The 14,052-nt window shown below is 35.1% G+C and overlaps 3 protein-coding genes across 6 annotated transcripts; 1 reads left to right on the forward strand and 2 right to left on the reverse strand.

The window, feature by feature from the left end:
- The first annotated feature begins 245 nt into the window (after positions 1-245).
- On the forward strand, positions 246-1,102 carry LOC130808583 (inactive LRR receptor-like serine/threonine-protein kinase BIR2). Its single transcript, XM_057674038.1, has 3 exons — positions 246-258; positions 496-671; positions 959-1,102. The coding sequence occupies exons 1-3, from the start codon at positions 246-248 to the stop codon at positions 1,100-1,102; spliced, it is 333 nt and encodes a 110-aa protein (XP_057530021.1).
- A 244-nt stretch (positions 1,103-1,346) lies between these two features.
- On the reverse strand, positions 1,347-5,981 carry LOC130807934 (uncharacterized). Of its 3 annotated transcripts, XR_009040681.1 has the most exons (4): positions 5,692-5,981; positions 4,827-4,944; positions 2,695-4,747; positions 1,347-2,163 (listed from the first exon to the last, which is right to left on the reverse strand). XR_009040681.1 is itself a non-coding variant. In XM_057673340.1 (2 exons), the coding sequence occupies exon 2, from the start codon at positions 4,739-4,741 to the stop codon at positions 2,852-2,854; it is 1,890 nt and encodes a 629-aa protein (XP_057529323.1). In that variant the 5' UTR covers positions 4,742-4,782; positions 5,692-5,981; the 3' UTR covers positions 1,347-2,851. The 3 variants fall into 3 exon arrangements, 1 of the variants encoding a protein (XP_057529323.1); XR_009040680.1 differs by lacking the exon at positions 4,827-4,944 and having other exon boundaries at positions 2,695-4,782; XM_057673340.1 differs by lacking the exon at positions 4,827-4,944 and having other exon boundaries at positions 1,347-4,782.
- A 553-nt stretch (positions 5,982-6,534) lies between these two features.
- LOC130808710 (actin-related protein 3-like) lies at positions 6,535-11,265 on the reverse strand. 2 transcript variants are annotated; one of them, XM_057674175.1, is made up of 3 exons: positions 10,698-11,265; positions 9,387-9,950; positions 6,535-7,227 (listed from the first exon to the last, which is right to left on the reverse strand). In XM_057674175.1, exons 2-3 carry the CDS (start codon positions 9,567-9,569, stop codon positions 6,955-6,957), a joined length of 456 nt encoding a protein of 151 aa, XP_057530158.1. In that variant the 5' UTR covers positions 9,570-9,950; positions 10,698-11,265; the 3' UTR covers positions 6,535-6,954. The 2 variants fall into 2 exon arrangements, with proteins under 2 accessions (XP_057530158.1, XP_057530159.1); XM_057674176.1 differs by having other exon boundaries at positions 9,387-9,945; positions 10,698-11,208.
- Positions 11,266-14,052: the final 2,787 nt, after the last annotated feature.

The raw sequence follows: 14,052 nt of genomic DNA on the forward strand, positions 1-14,052 counted from the left end.
TGTGTGGTCATTTGGATGATTGTATGTCGTTCACCTCGTGTAGTTCAACTCATAATATGGAGGACGAAGATGATGAGGGTAATCAGCTTATGCGTAGGAGGCGAAGGTCTGATCTCGAAGGGGATGATCTAGCTGAGTCTTCTGTTGCTAGGAGATGACAATCGAGGATTTTAAGTCGTTGGGCAGCTAGACAAGCCCAAGAAATGATTACCACCATGGAGAGGAGAAACCGGGAGTCTGAATAGATGGCTCTTGCAGGTTTACATCCTGTTTCCATACATGATTATTATTTTCTTAGGGAATCTCAGTCCCCTTCTTTGCGGAGGCAAGGGACTGTCGAAAGGCCAAGCTCTAGGGCTTCTTCTATTTTCCAAATGTGGAGAGAATTGGAGGATGAACATGCGTTAAAACCGTGCTAGAGAGCGGGTTAGGGAAAGACTGAGGCATGAGAGGAGTGTTGATAGCAATACTGATGTCTCAATAATGGCTTATCAGGAAACATACCAGAAGAACTTAACAACTTTATTGAAGTTCAAGTCTTGTTGGATTTGAGCAACAACAATATTTCTGGTCCAATCCCACAAGATCTTGTCAAACTGATAAACTTGGAAACCCTCAATCTTTCACATAACCATCTCTCGGGGAAGGTCCCATCGTCATTCTCAAATATGGTATTTGACACAAATAAAAAAAAAAGTAAATGGTATATGGTGAATTATTAATTTACCACAAACGGCACACTGACGACAGTTGTCATTAATGGTATTTTGTGCTAACGGACGTAAACTCAATGGTATATGGTGAATTAAAACACTTCGTGTGGTATATGATGAATTTCGAAGAAACTCAATGGTATATCATAAAATATCCGTAAAATATTCCTTATGTAAACATCAAATGAAAAGGGAAATCAAATGAAAAGGGAAACAATGTTAAGACCACTAATTGCGTAGATTAGAAATCCAAGCATAGAAGCAAGCAAATGGAGAAGACACAAGACAATAGACATGAGCTTAGCAAAGCACCAGAAACACAGCGCAATCAGAACAAAGCATCTGAAGATAAAGACTCATGTTATGAACATCACAGACACACTCCGTGACACGACCACATTCACTTACCAAGTTTCGAGCTAATGCTTGAGAACAAAGACACAACCCAAATTAAATATAAGGGGAAAATAAAAGTCAAACTATACAAATAAAGGTAAGCAGACCGACTGTTAGAGTAGAAACACGGTCTGTTTTAGGCATCAATAGCAGCAAGTACAAATTACAAAACTGTATGGCCAAACTACATGATTTGTTTCAAAATCCAATACTACTAAAGGAATGGACAGAGATAAAGATTCAGAATTTTCACTTTCTATAAGACTAGTCACTTCCTATAAAATCAATACAAAATTCTACATGAATTTACAGTTTTTTAATATCAAGAATGACGAACTCTGTACAAGGGAATCCTAGTTTTTCTTGTGTGCTTCAAAGCTGATAAGACGGGGTTAAAACAATTCTCACCAGACTAACAGAAATTTACAAGCTAAGTTTTATTCTTATGAACGAATACTAGAAACTAATTATATACATAAGAATGGCTCTGAGCGCGAGAAAAGGTAGGTTGGATCAGAAACCGAGAACCAGGCTTCTATGCATGGGTAAAATGACCAAAAATTAGGCCCATGCAAACTACAGTGTCTCGGGAGCGAGCTGCTATCTTCTCCATATGTGCCAAAGTTACCCGTTTTACAAGAAGTAATACAACAAAATACATCAGAAGGGTTGTTCACATAAAAAGGCCACCCTTGTTTACAGAGTTGAGACTTACAGGAAACATTAACAATCTACAACGGCCATGACTCTTTAAGTTGATGCTAGAGATACAAAATGACGGGTAATTACGACAGCCATACACTGAGTACATGAAATTTACAAGCGAAAAAGATTACACTTGAAAGGAATGTTATAAGAGACAACTAATCAAACGTAGCCATTTTAGTTAGTGAAAATTCAGGTAATATCTCTTTAAGACACTTTCTTCAAGCACTATCAGAAAAGCTCCTCGGAAAACATGGCCATATAGAGGAAAATACTGTAGGCAGCCATAAAACATCTTTCTCTGGATAATCAACATAGGCTGATTCAATCACGAAGCAAAGACTGCTCCCTGAATCAATATGACCAAAATTTTTAAGTCAAAACAAGTCGAAGAAACACATTATACTCTAATTTAGACCACTCACATCCAGTGTGTCCTAAAGTAAGCATCGACAAATGTAACAAGCAAATCTAACAAGAATAAGCATCATATCCATAAAACAGTATGGACACAAACATAAGGTCGCGGGATTGGAAGAAGAAAAGGAAATGCATATAGGTCCGACGCATGATCACAAGGTAGTCCAATCATTCACAAATGATCATATGATGACTCTCGGGTAGTCATGAAGGATTATCCAGTCACAATAAAAGGCTTAATGTTTTGAGCAGAGGGAAAGAGGCAACATCATAATAATCTAGCTGGCGACATACAAGACCAACCAGCAAATAAGTTCCACACAGTCACACTAAACAAGCTACCTGTTCAAATCAAAAGGCATTAGATACGAGCATATGGCATCTAGTGATGTCCTTTAGTGAGCAAGATCAGAAGGAAGAATATATTTTCCCTCAATCTGTGCCTTAATTTGATACTTACTTTTGGTAACGAAAAGTCAGAAGCGCTGCAACCATCAGAAGCCAAGCAAGTTTGGCCACAATCAGGAAACTGCAGTAGGAGGAAGATCAAGCTATTGCAAACATGAAGAACAGCGTTCGCCATAATTAACAGAAGATAGGCGTGAAATCAGGACTTGTTACTCTGATGGAGCACGTCTCCTCTTCCCATATTCAACGTCCCTTGACCGAGACCTGTGATCACCTTCTGGCATAGCCCGGGACCTACTCCTAGATCTTGAAGAAGACTGTCCTCTGTCCCAATCTTCCTCATAACCTGAATCACGTTCCTTTTGTCGATGATCTCTATATCCATCCTTCTCTTCTCTATATCTGCGATCCCTGTCAGATCTATCATAATCTTGCTCCTCACGGTGTCTCCTGTCAGAATTTCCAGACCAGTCTCTCTCAGTAACTCTTTCCTTTTCCCGGGGAGCAGCATTTGTCCTAGAACCCTTTTCAGCATTTCCCTCTCCATATCCATAATCAGAACCACCATCATCACCACCATAACTTGACTCTCTTGTCTTTTGACCATGTTCTTCCCCAGCCCATCCACCCATGCTAGGGTCAGGCCACATCCCACCAGGATGTCCTTCCATTCCAGTGCCACCCATCATACCCATTCCATTTGGTGCCATTCCACGGCCAAAGAAGGCAGGGTTAACATGTGGAGCCACACCAAGTCCCATAGGATTAACAGCAGGAAATGGAGGCATCATATTCATCCCAGGAAATGCAGGGCCAGAGAAGCCACCATAACCAGCTCCCCGACCCATATAGCTTGGATCAAACCCAGGACCCATCATGGCTTGAGGATGCATCATTCCTCCGCCTGGTCCACCGAAACCTGGAGCTCCCATACCTTGTCCAAAATTACCCATAGCAGCACCTCCCATTCCAGTAGCATTCCCAGGGGCATTTTTAGGGCCCATTGGTCCTCTTCCTCTCGGCCCTGAACCACCTGGACCCCTAGCAGCTACACCCTGCCCTCGTCCCCATCCACCTCTTCCAAAACCTCTTCCCCCTTCTCCAGAAGAAAAGTTCGCCCCACCACCGCCTCTTCCAGCTCCATCAGTTGCATTTCTTCTTCCCTGAGGCTGAGACTGAGGCTGTTGTGGGTTCTTGCTTGCATAGGAAGCTCCCATCTGTTTCAGAGTTTGGGAAGAAGCAAAGACCACAACACAGGCTCGTCCATTGAAAATGTGTCCGTTCATGCTCTCTTTGCATGCTGCAGCAGCAGCAGCATCAAAAAACTCAACTTGGCAATAACCTTTTGATTTTCCACTTGCTCTCTCATCAAAGAACTTAATTTCCTTAACTTTTCCGTATTGTGACAGCACACTTTCTAGTTCTGCATCAGTGGTCCACCAATGTAACTCACCCACAAACAACATGGTCGGACCATTGTCCATTTGTGGCCGGATGATATTGTCATTGGCCATCATATGGTCCACAGACATGTTCACATTTGCCGCCATGTGATTATTTACAATGCCCTGAGTGACATTCGGACCTCCAATAGCAGGATTGTTAGCTTTATTAACATCAGAAACATTAGTTGCAGCGGTCTGAGATATAGGGGCAGAGCCTTGAAAGCTCATATTCCCAGAAGTACCATCATGAATTTGGTTTTCTGGACCCAAAGCCCCACTGATGCGATTAGCAGAACCTGATTCTGGTTCTTTAACAGCAAGACTTGCTTTCTGCTGCCTTCCATCGGAAACAACTCCAGAAATGCCAAGGTTACGGGACACACCAGCATCTTGTCTAGGTTGAGGGGTATTATAGATTTGGACTTGCATAACACCATTACCTATACTATTAGGACCCCCTTGTGCCTGATGAAACTGCATGAAACCCTCCCCGACATTAACACCATCATAAAGATCTTCATAATCTTCATCTTCTCCAATCATCTCTTCGTCTGCTAGTGCCGGAATTGCTCCACTACCCTGATATTGCAGCTTTTGAGCACCTCCATATTCCTCATCACCATAATCTATTTGCTCCTCAGCAACCGGATCCATCTATGTCTACGTTATAATAACGTTTAGATAGTATTTTGCACCTAAGTAGTAAAATGACAAAGAAGATTCAATCAAAAAGACTCACAAATTCACTCCACCATCTGAATGGAAAAACTTTCTCCTCTTCAACGTTAAAGGAGAGCGAATTCGCACACAAGATGCTCTACCTATAGCAAACTTAAGTGTAGCATATATAGAAATTGCTTCACATGTCATTAAAAAAAAGCAACAAATCAGTACTATACAAGATCAAGGCAGGCCCTAACATACAGCAAGACATTAGCAAACTCTACTTGTAGTTAGCACAAATAAAGCCAGAAAAGTGAGTCAATATAGCTTAATTTCTTCTATCCCACTAACCACCTATCTCTCACAGCTAATTAAGGAATATTATCCCAAAATTATGTCAAACAGAAACTTCTGTATCTCAAAAAGTACAATTAAGATTCAAGAATAGCTAGTTTTAAACTGTTAGAATAAAATAGGAAATCATATAGCTAGTTCTTAAACTTACGGGATAAAATAGGAAATCATCAACATCTAGCTCCAAAACCTAAAGGAAACTCGATAAAGTAATTAGAGTCACCAATAAGAAAAAGGCATCAAATTTATTCATCAAAACCAAAACCCTTTGTACAATGGGCAAAAAAATCGAATTAACCCACACAATTAAACATCATGAAAAGCAAATCCAACAACTTTTCACTTGTTCAAATCAGAAATCAGAAGTAATATCAACATACTCGGAAATCAAAATCACTGCTAAACCAATCAAGTAGCAATTTTGACAAGTTTAGAAGCAGATCTAATGAAAAAAAATAGTCAAAACTCCAATTGAACAATAATAATCAAAACTTATAAATAACGATTACTTACGATTACTTACGATTCAAAAAATACACCAAAATTCAGAATATTAGATATAAATAACGATTCAAGAAAAGTTATACCTTTTTAATTAATATTTAATTTTGTTGTGCTGTGTATTAATGGAGTCTCCGGACAATTGATTGGTATCTTGTTTATCTTTCCTTGGTTCCTCCTAATTCTCCTTGCTTGAGGATGAGGATTGAATCCTTTTTCATCTTATAAATAAATTTTCTACAGTCAAAACCTATTTCGTACTTCTATTTTCTTTTGTCTTTTTAAGGTAAAGCTTACTAAATTGATGAGATTTTATTTATCAATCTTCAAAGAATATAATTTTAGATTAATCTTCAACTAGACTGTTTTACAAACCATTCAACCACTATTCAATAATAAAATTGTCACTTTTTGTTATTTATTAATAAGATTATTTCGTGATAAATTAAATAATAAAAAAATTTCAATTTGTCACAAATTGTTTAGTGTTTTGTACAGTATTTTTCTTGGAAAAGCATTTTGTATATTAAGGTTGAATTTAAAGAAATATAAAAGAGTTATCATTTTGTTTTATGAAATTTGACTTATTTATTTTAGTCTGTTTAATTAAATTTGTCCAATTTTTATTTTTAATCATAGTTTATCTTTTTTTTAATTCTCATTCACACATTTAATTTATTTTTTCATTTCATTTATATATATCTCTAAGTTTTACATAAAATATCACTTTATCTATTTTCTTTTAAGTTTTGGCAAAACTGGTAATGACAGAGAGAGTATATACATGAAGGCTATACTCTTGAAAACTAGTAATGTGAGAAGATCCATTATTATCATAATTATTCAAACTTCACTTGTGAATTTAAATATCCAATACTTCATGTCTAAGAGGTGATCAACCAACCACGGGGCTACTATATAAATTCTTCTAGAGAATATTTTATGGTCAAAGTTTGTATAAAAAGATTATGAAAGTTTAGTATATCTAAATATACATAATACATGTATGTTGATGTACAATTCATATAGTTGTCTAAACTCATAGTATGCTCAACAGTATTTTTGCAATTCTCTTAAAAGTTCCAACATATGAATAAGAGGTGACTTAGTTGTAGTAATTCCATGTCACCGGAATCGGAAACTAGATTAGGAAATACTCGATCCCAATTGCGAACGTATCAGTTGTAGTGAACAAATACTCGGTTATCCAATTACAAGAGTAAGAAATCAAGAGGAACTATAATGTGCTTGTTGCAACTGTGATAAGATTGCTAACAAAAAGCATCCAATTACAAATGAAGAGCAGCAATCTATAGCTTCCTAGAAAAAGAATTGTTACAGATGAAAAATCAATGCTTTCTTACAAAGTAAATTTCTATTTTACACCAATTCCATGTAGCCTGAAGACTCAAAATCACATTGACAGGTTTTGAGCATACGAAGAACCGGAGACTTTGTGTTGGAAGTGAAAAACTGGAAATCACTAAGCCAAAATTGCAAATAGATTCGGTACAACTGAAGCGGATTGCATGATTCTTCACATCAGTACATCCCTTGAAAACGGGATTTGCAAGACAAATACTAGCACCGTATTCTTCATATTCCGCTTTGGTATGGCAAGCCTGCATGGAATGAATAGAGAAAGACAACTTGAATTAAACGACTAAATAGCATGATGGAGTTATCGAACTTGAGAGCATGATCAACAACACATACAGCCTGTGGAACTAGTTCATGCATTGGGTAATGTTATTACTATTCACTAACCACAATTGCAAAGTAGAATAATCGGTACAAGAATTATAACCCACTTAAGGTTATGGATATATCCATAGGTAATGTTCAGAGACATTCAAGTATATGCAGCTTTAGTCCTTTATCTCTTGGGCACAATTGGAATGAAGGTTATGATTGAAGCGGTAAAAGATATTCCCTCTGTCCCAATGAAATAGCACCCCTTTTGAGTTGTAATATTAATTTGGAGATGGGGAGTAAGACAAAGCACCAATGGATGAAAGAAATTAGTCGATGAGATAAATGTAGAGTATAAGTTTGTAAGTGAGATTAAAAGAAAGAGAGTGGTACCATTACCAAAAAAAGAAAATGATGCAATGTAAGTGAGACAAATTATAATAAAAATAGGCACAATTTCATAGACAGGAGTAATAAAAAAAGCTAAGAGTTAAGGTTGTGGCAATGATTGAAGGAGGAAGTAGTGAAGGAATTGTTCCACCTAGGGTCATCGATGCCCCAAAATGTGTTTATCCGTTCATAATAGAAAGACTCTCCAACAGCCACCCCGTAAAGCATTTATTTAGTAAAAGGAACTGATGAATGACAAAAGTTCCAGTACAGGTACAGCTTTAGAAAATTCTTTTGAAATGATAAAAGAACAGTATAAGTTAAGGCCTGGGTTTAGAGGGTGCTAATTTGTCACAATCAAGAAACAAGAAACAGTGGCTTCAAGAACAAACATTCCTAGCTTCATACATTATTGCCGATTGGGCTCTGTAACACCATACTACTTCATGTGAACATACAACAAAGCTGATTCAGAAGAATGTAAATATTTTTAATAGGGACAACTGAAAGAAATGATTTCCAACCTAACAGGACTCAAAATGTGCATCTCAGAGCCTCTTTCCCACAAATCTCTCGCTCATCTAAATTCATTTAATAGCATTCTTTAATACAACAAAACAACATCACCATTCCATTACCCCAAGCCATTAAGAGGCTCCCAACTTGGGTGAGGTCTGAGAGGGTCGGATGCGCGCAACTTTACCCTTATTAATGGTAAAACACAAAGAGGTTGTTTCCGATTGACTCTCGGTAGAAAACGTCATATGCAACTTCACATAAATAAGAAGTGCACATGATTCAATGAGCCATTTCACATTTGAGTCATTCACATGTATAGCTACATAAATTCTATTCGCCACATCACATTATGAACTTGAAGACAATTTAATTTCAATTGAAGTTTGTACCCTCCTTTCATATCAGCATAAATACGACAATTTAATACTAAAAAAGAACATAGATTTTCCAAAAAAAAAACGATGAGATTCACATTTGACTCTAAAGTCAAAAAACATCATCTTGCCCTAGGATCAAGTAAGATTGATTAACACTTCAGCTGCATCACATCTATTTACACGACATATGTTTCTATTCATAAATAACACTCGTAATAGCCAACTAGAATGCCGGAGTGATGCCTCAAGGAGTCAAGGTCATAGCCACCTTATCAACTCTACAAACAAGAACAGGGTAGGTTACTTAACTTTTGCAACTAAATCAACTCAATACATGAGAGCCAATCTCATTTTAACGGTGCTAAAATCACAACCAGCACAAGCAAGAAATGCAGTGTACATAATAAAAGCAAGAAGCACCAGTAATCATACATAGGCACTTAAGCAAGCTCAGAGCTATTCATCAATATCCTGCAAAGAAAGGGGTGCATGCCCATTAAGACAGCACCAAATAAGCCGAGCAGTATATATCTTTCACTATAAGAATGCATTAGATTATACAAGCTGTTATACACAGTAACACAGATCATATTAGGTTGCTATGAGTGTATTGTAGCATTTCCATTTTGTAAGAATCGAAACATCAAAATTAAATAGACATAATAGGGAACCACCATTGTGGGATCCAAGAGGCAAGAACAGATGAATGGAATCAAGATTAGCTGATGTAAAGTATGTAATCATAATGCTAATACTATGACTCAATGCAAAAATACGAGGAATAACATGTGAAAGGTGCCAACCTTTGATGTACTGTACCCAGCAGCTAAAACAAGCACAGGCTGCACCGCAATGTAGAGCCCAGGAACATTAAAAGTCTCAAACGTGATTTCACCAGTATATTCTCGGCTCTCAGGAGGCGTCAGAGGACTTTCCGTGAGCAAGAAGTAGTGATCCTCTAGATCATAGCGTAGATAAAAATACATTGTTCCCAAAACCTTTCCATAGCATCCCAGTTCTCAACCTGCCCATTCTTGATGGGATAATTTAAACTGTAAGTACTACTAGACCTAGATCTAAATAATGCTTCGTCTCATAAGCCAACTATATTGAGTCATCCAATTACTAGTTTTATTGTTTCTTGGTTGGTTTACAAAAGAATCATTCACTCAACAGTTGTTGGGACTACAAAGCAAGGCTCCACATTACCAAAAAACCCCATTTTAGTATACCAGCATTGGATCGTGCAAAAGTCATCAATTTAGCAAACCCAACCTCAATGCAACACTTTATTATTCCAACGCCAATAAGTGCTCCCATGAGTCCCATCTAGTTGGGTTTAAGGGGCCACATGTAAGCAACCTAACCTTGTAAAAACAAACATGTTTCTGATTGACCTTAGAACACGTCTTAATTTTCTTGAACGAAAAAGTACAGCAAAATTTTATAACCCAATCAGAGCAGAAGATACCAATCTACATGCAATTAACTAACTCTTTAACCACATTTTAAATATTGAGGATTTAGCACATAACACCATAGTCATATTCCACTTATATTTAACAATGTGAAAATACAAACCATGATTAGCCAAAGCATAACCCATTTCACACCCTTCAAATTCAAACACACATCTACATTCACTTCAAACAGACATACACATTTTTTAAAACTTCAGCCTCACAAGCAGAAATTTCCTGCGCATCCACATAGATCACGAGGATGCTTTAATTAACCCACAATCAAAGCAAAAGTCAAGACACTTTCACCATTGACACACTTCCTCAAAACACACAATTGTATACAACCAGATTTTAATAATTATTCAAATAAAGTAATCTATCATTCACCATTGACACATCTCCTCAAAACACACAATTGCATATTCAAATAAAGTAATCTATCATTCACCCAAAAGAAAAACAAGCTTCAAAAAACAATACACTTCAGCATCATCACATTTCATCAAATACTTGATGGGCAAGGTAAGAACTCAACAATTTTCACACATATACCTAAAATATAAATTGACCCAAATCAGAAACAAACTTCAATTAGAAAACAACGAAATTAACAATAAACCCAATAACAGAAAGAGAAAACACTCGAGGTACCATTGTCGATGACGACGGCAAGGCGAAAAGAAGAAGCATCCATTAGAGAAATATAAAGAAGAAATAGAAATACAAAATAAGGAAGGATCTGCAACTGAGATCCAATTGAATGATGATTGAAGGCAGGTGATCATGTTCATTCAAAGTGCCTCTAAATCATACCAAACAATTGAATGACTCTGATGCTATAACGCTAATTGGATGATGATGATGATAGCAACACTCAGATGTAACTGATGATGATGGGTGCGAAAACGATATCGTTTGAAAGCGGAAACTCAACGCATCTGAAGTAGAATTGTGAATGCCAACAATTCCAACCATTTTAATTTGATACTTGTCAATTAACTAACAAGGGTTTGATATGATTCGATTCGATTAGACAGATTTCATGATCAGTATTCAGTATGAAATGGGTTTTTTTGGATGTTGAAATTAGAAGCTTTTTAATTGGGAATTTTGAAAGAAAAAAAAAAGTGAGAGGGTTAAGTGCTTTCCTTTGCAACTAAACAAACCAACAAAAATCATTTAAAAAAAAAAAACAAACCAACAACAATAAATCAACCGACTTCCTCTCGTTTTCTTCCACTATTTCTGTCTGATTATTTTTATGTATGAAATACGTTTGATATGTTAAATAGTTTAATTAATACAAAGTATGAGTTTATGAACTCTTTATTTTGTCTTCGTCTTATCGAGAGAAGATCTCTCACAAAAGTAATTGTTCTTCTTAAGATTCATATTGTTACTAATCAAGCCTCTTCTGTCAATGTCCTTCGTGTAAATAAGGCTCTCTAAACCAATCCTCGTTTGTCATTCGGCCACTTTAAGGCTCCTAAGCCTAAAGTCTTCTTGTGGCATGTAGGTATGACTAGAGGATAACTACTAAAATAGCGTGTATTAATCTTAACTTTTTAAACATTGTATGGTTCTCTTAAGCTTGTCACTCAGACAACTTAGAGCTCACTGGCTTTAGTAGTTCTCTCAATCTAGTATTTTAAACTCTTTATGGCTCTTTGGCTTAAAGTGGTCATTTTAAGATGTTACTCGATATGCTTTGAGGATCGTTGGCCCATATTGATGAGGTCATATTAAACTTTATCTTCTTGTGCACATGAGATTAATTTTTGGCCTACCAACCCAAGAAATAATGAATACAAACAAACACAGTAAACAATTAGAACTCTGACAGTCTTCGTCAAGACATCATTAACTAACACCATAATCTCATTCTTAACTAACACCACCAATTAACTAACACCTTTTGATTTAGTCTAAACTTCAAATATATTCATTATAAAGAACATTCGTGCTATATCAATTACGTTTTCCACATGTACTAACTTGATCATTATACATATAGGATTTTCAATAAAGCAATCAAAGCTAGACACATTGGTTCATTCTATATATAGATTAGCAACAACAACTCAACAATATCATTCTCACCACATTACTCGAACAATAACTTAGTTTCTTTATATAACCTAGCACAGGACTTTAGTTCTACAAATTTTATAAGCTTCACATCAGAAATATAATAGTAATAACAATTAAACATAGTAAATGCAACTTTCAAGAATTTACTTCTTCGTATTTATGTCCATTTAAAAATTTTATCTGGAGTACCTACCCACCATTTAGGATTCATAAATACATCCCTAAAAGCTAAAATCACCTCCACAAATTCTATCCAACTAGCCAATCCTAAAAACATGGAGATGTTGGTGATGAATTAAATGTTGGTATAAGTAATTAATTGATATACAAAAATAAAGACTTAAGTAAAGGAACTCTTGTCTCACTCACTTAGAGTTTAGTTGATAAACCTTACATCCCTACCACTTGATCGAAGCATGCCATGTAGTACGTTAATATAAATAAAAAGTATATAGAGTACATACACTAATTAGATTTCTTCCAATAATCAAAATAAATAATCCATCCATGAAAAATCAAAATGCAGGCTTTTGGTAAATTGCAATTTGATAAGATGACAAAAGAATTCATAGGTTCACATGTGCTTATGAGAGAATCATGCTTTTATTAAAAAATAATAATTGAGAACATGATCCTAATTGCCCATTCATTGACACAAAATTTCAGATTTGATGCTCTAAAACAAATCTACAAATAATCATGCATCTTCCTTCATTTTTTATTTCATGGATTTATTGTCATTTAACATTGTTATTTAATTCATTATAATTTAAATACAAGTACATGATCAATACTTTTATTACATGATTAAGTGCTCCTTTGGTAAATAGAATTTTTTTATTAGTGTTTTAGTTGATTTTTACCCTTTTTAGTTGGTCAAATAGTCAAAAAAATATTTTAGAAATTAATTTTTTGACAATTAAAAAGTCCACTTTTAAGTCATAATCAAAAACTAATTTTGTTTGTGCATATATAACCTTAAAGATAAAATATAATTATTTAATAAAATCATAAATTTGATATATTAAATTGTGAATTTATTACGAAATTACGTGTTAATTAATAAAAATTAATGTTTATTTGAGTATTATGCAACTATGTTTATTGTGGTAAAAATATTATTAATAATCAAAGCATTTAGTGCATTGACAAAAATATTTTTTTTATAATAACATTGTGGTTTCAAGCAATTAACTAATTTTGTCAATTAACCTAATTTGTTCTTCATATAACATGATTTATTTTTTATCATAAATTTATATTTTGGCCATTTTTTTTTCTAAGTTATATGATATATGTCATATAAATTTTATTAGTCAAATTAATTGAGAATATGATAATTTTGAAAACTAACAACTTGAAAGCAAAAATAATTTTTTTTGATTTACTATTTTTGGCTTGTAGTTTTCAAAAATTGTAAACTGGAAAAAAAAATAACGAATAGACCCTGAATTAGGCTTATAGTTGAACTTTTATAATATGTTATATACAATATATCACACCCCATCACACAAGAGTTTTTTGGGTTGGAAATGTGGGTGTACAATGCATATATTTCTCATATATGACGTTTAGTATTCCACTTAAAATGAGGGGTACGTTTAGTATTCCACTTTTGTAATATGATATCAAAATTAACGCGACAAAAAGGTCACAAGTTCAAATAGCAACCATCCTTATTTCAAGTGAAATAATTAAAGCTATATATGAGTAGGTCTAGCCCAAAAAGCTCTCGTGTAAATGGTCTTAAAGAATATATTACATAGCTCAGAACTAAAACAATCAACCTAAGCTTTAATTGAGTTGCTTCGTTGACATTAACTAAAATCGATTACTAACAACACTTACAATATAAGACTTCATCTCCCTTTAAGCAAATCTATACATTATACTAAAGCAAAATACGGATAACATA

The sequence above is a fragment of the Amaranthus tricolor genome, chromosome 3 (genome assembly GCF_026212465.1).
Source record: "Amaranthus tricolor cultivar Red isolate AtriRed21 chromosome 3, ASM2621246v1, whole genome shotgun sequence".
Classification (NCBI taxonomy): Eukaryota; Viridiplantae; Streptophyta; class Magnoliopsida; order Caryophyllales; family Amaranthaceae; genus Amaranthus; species Amaranthus tricolor.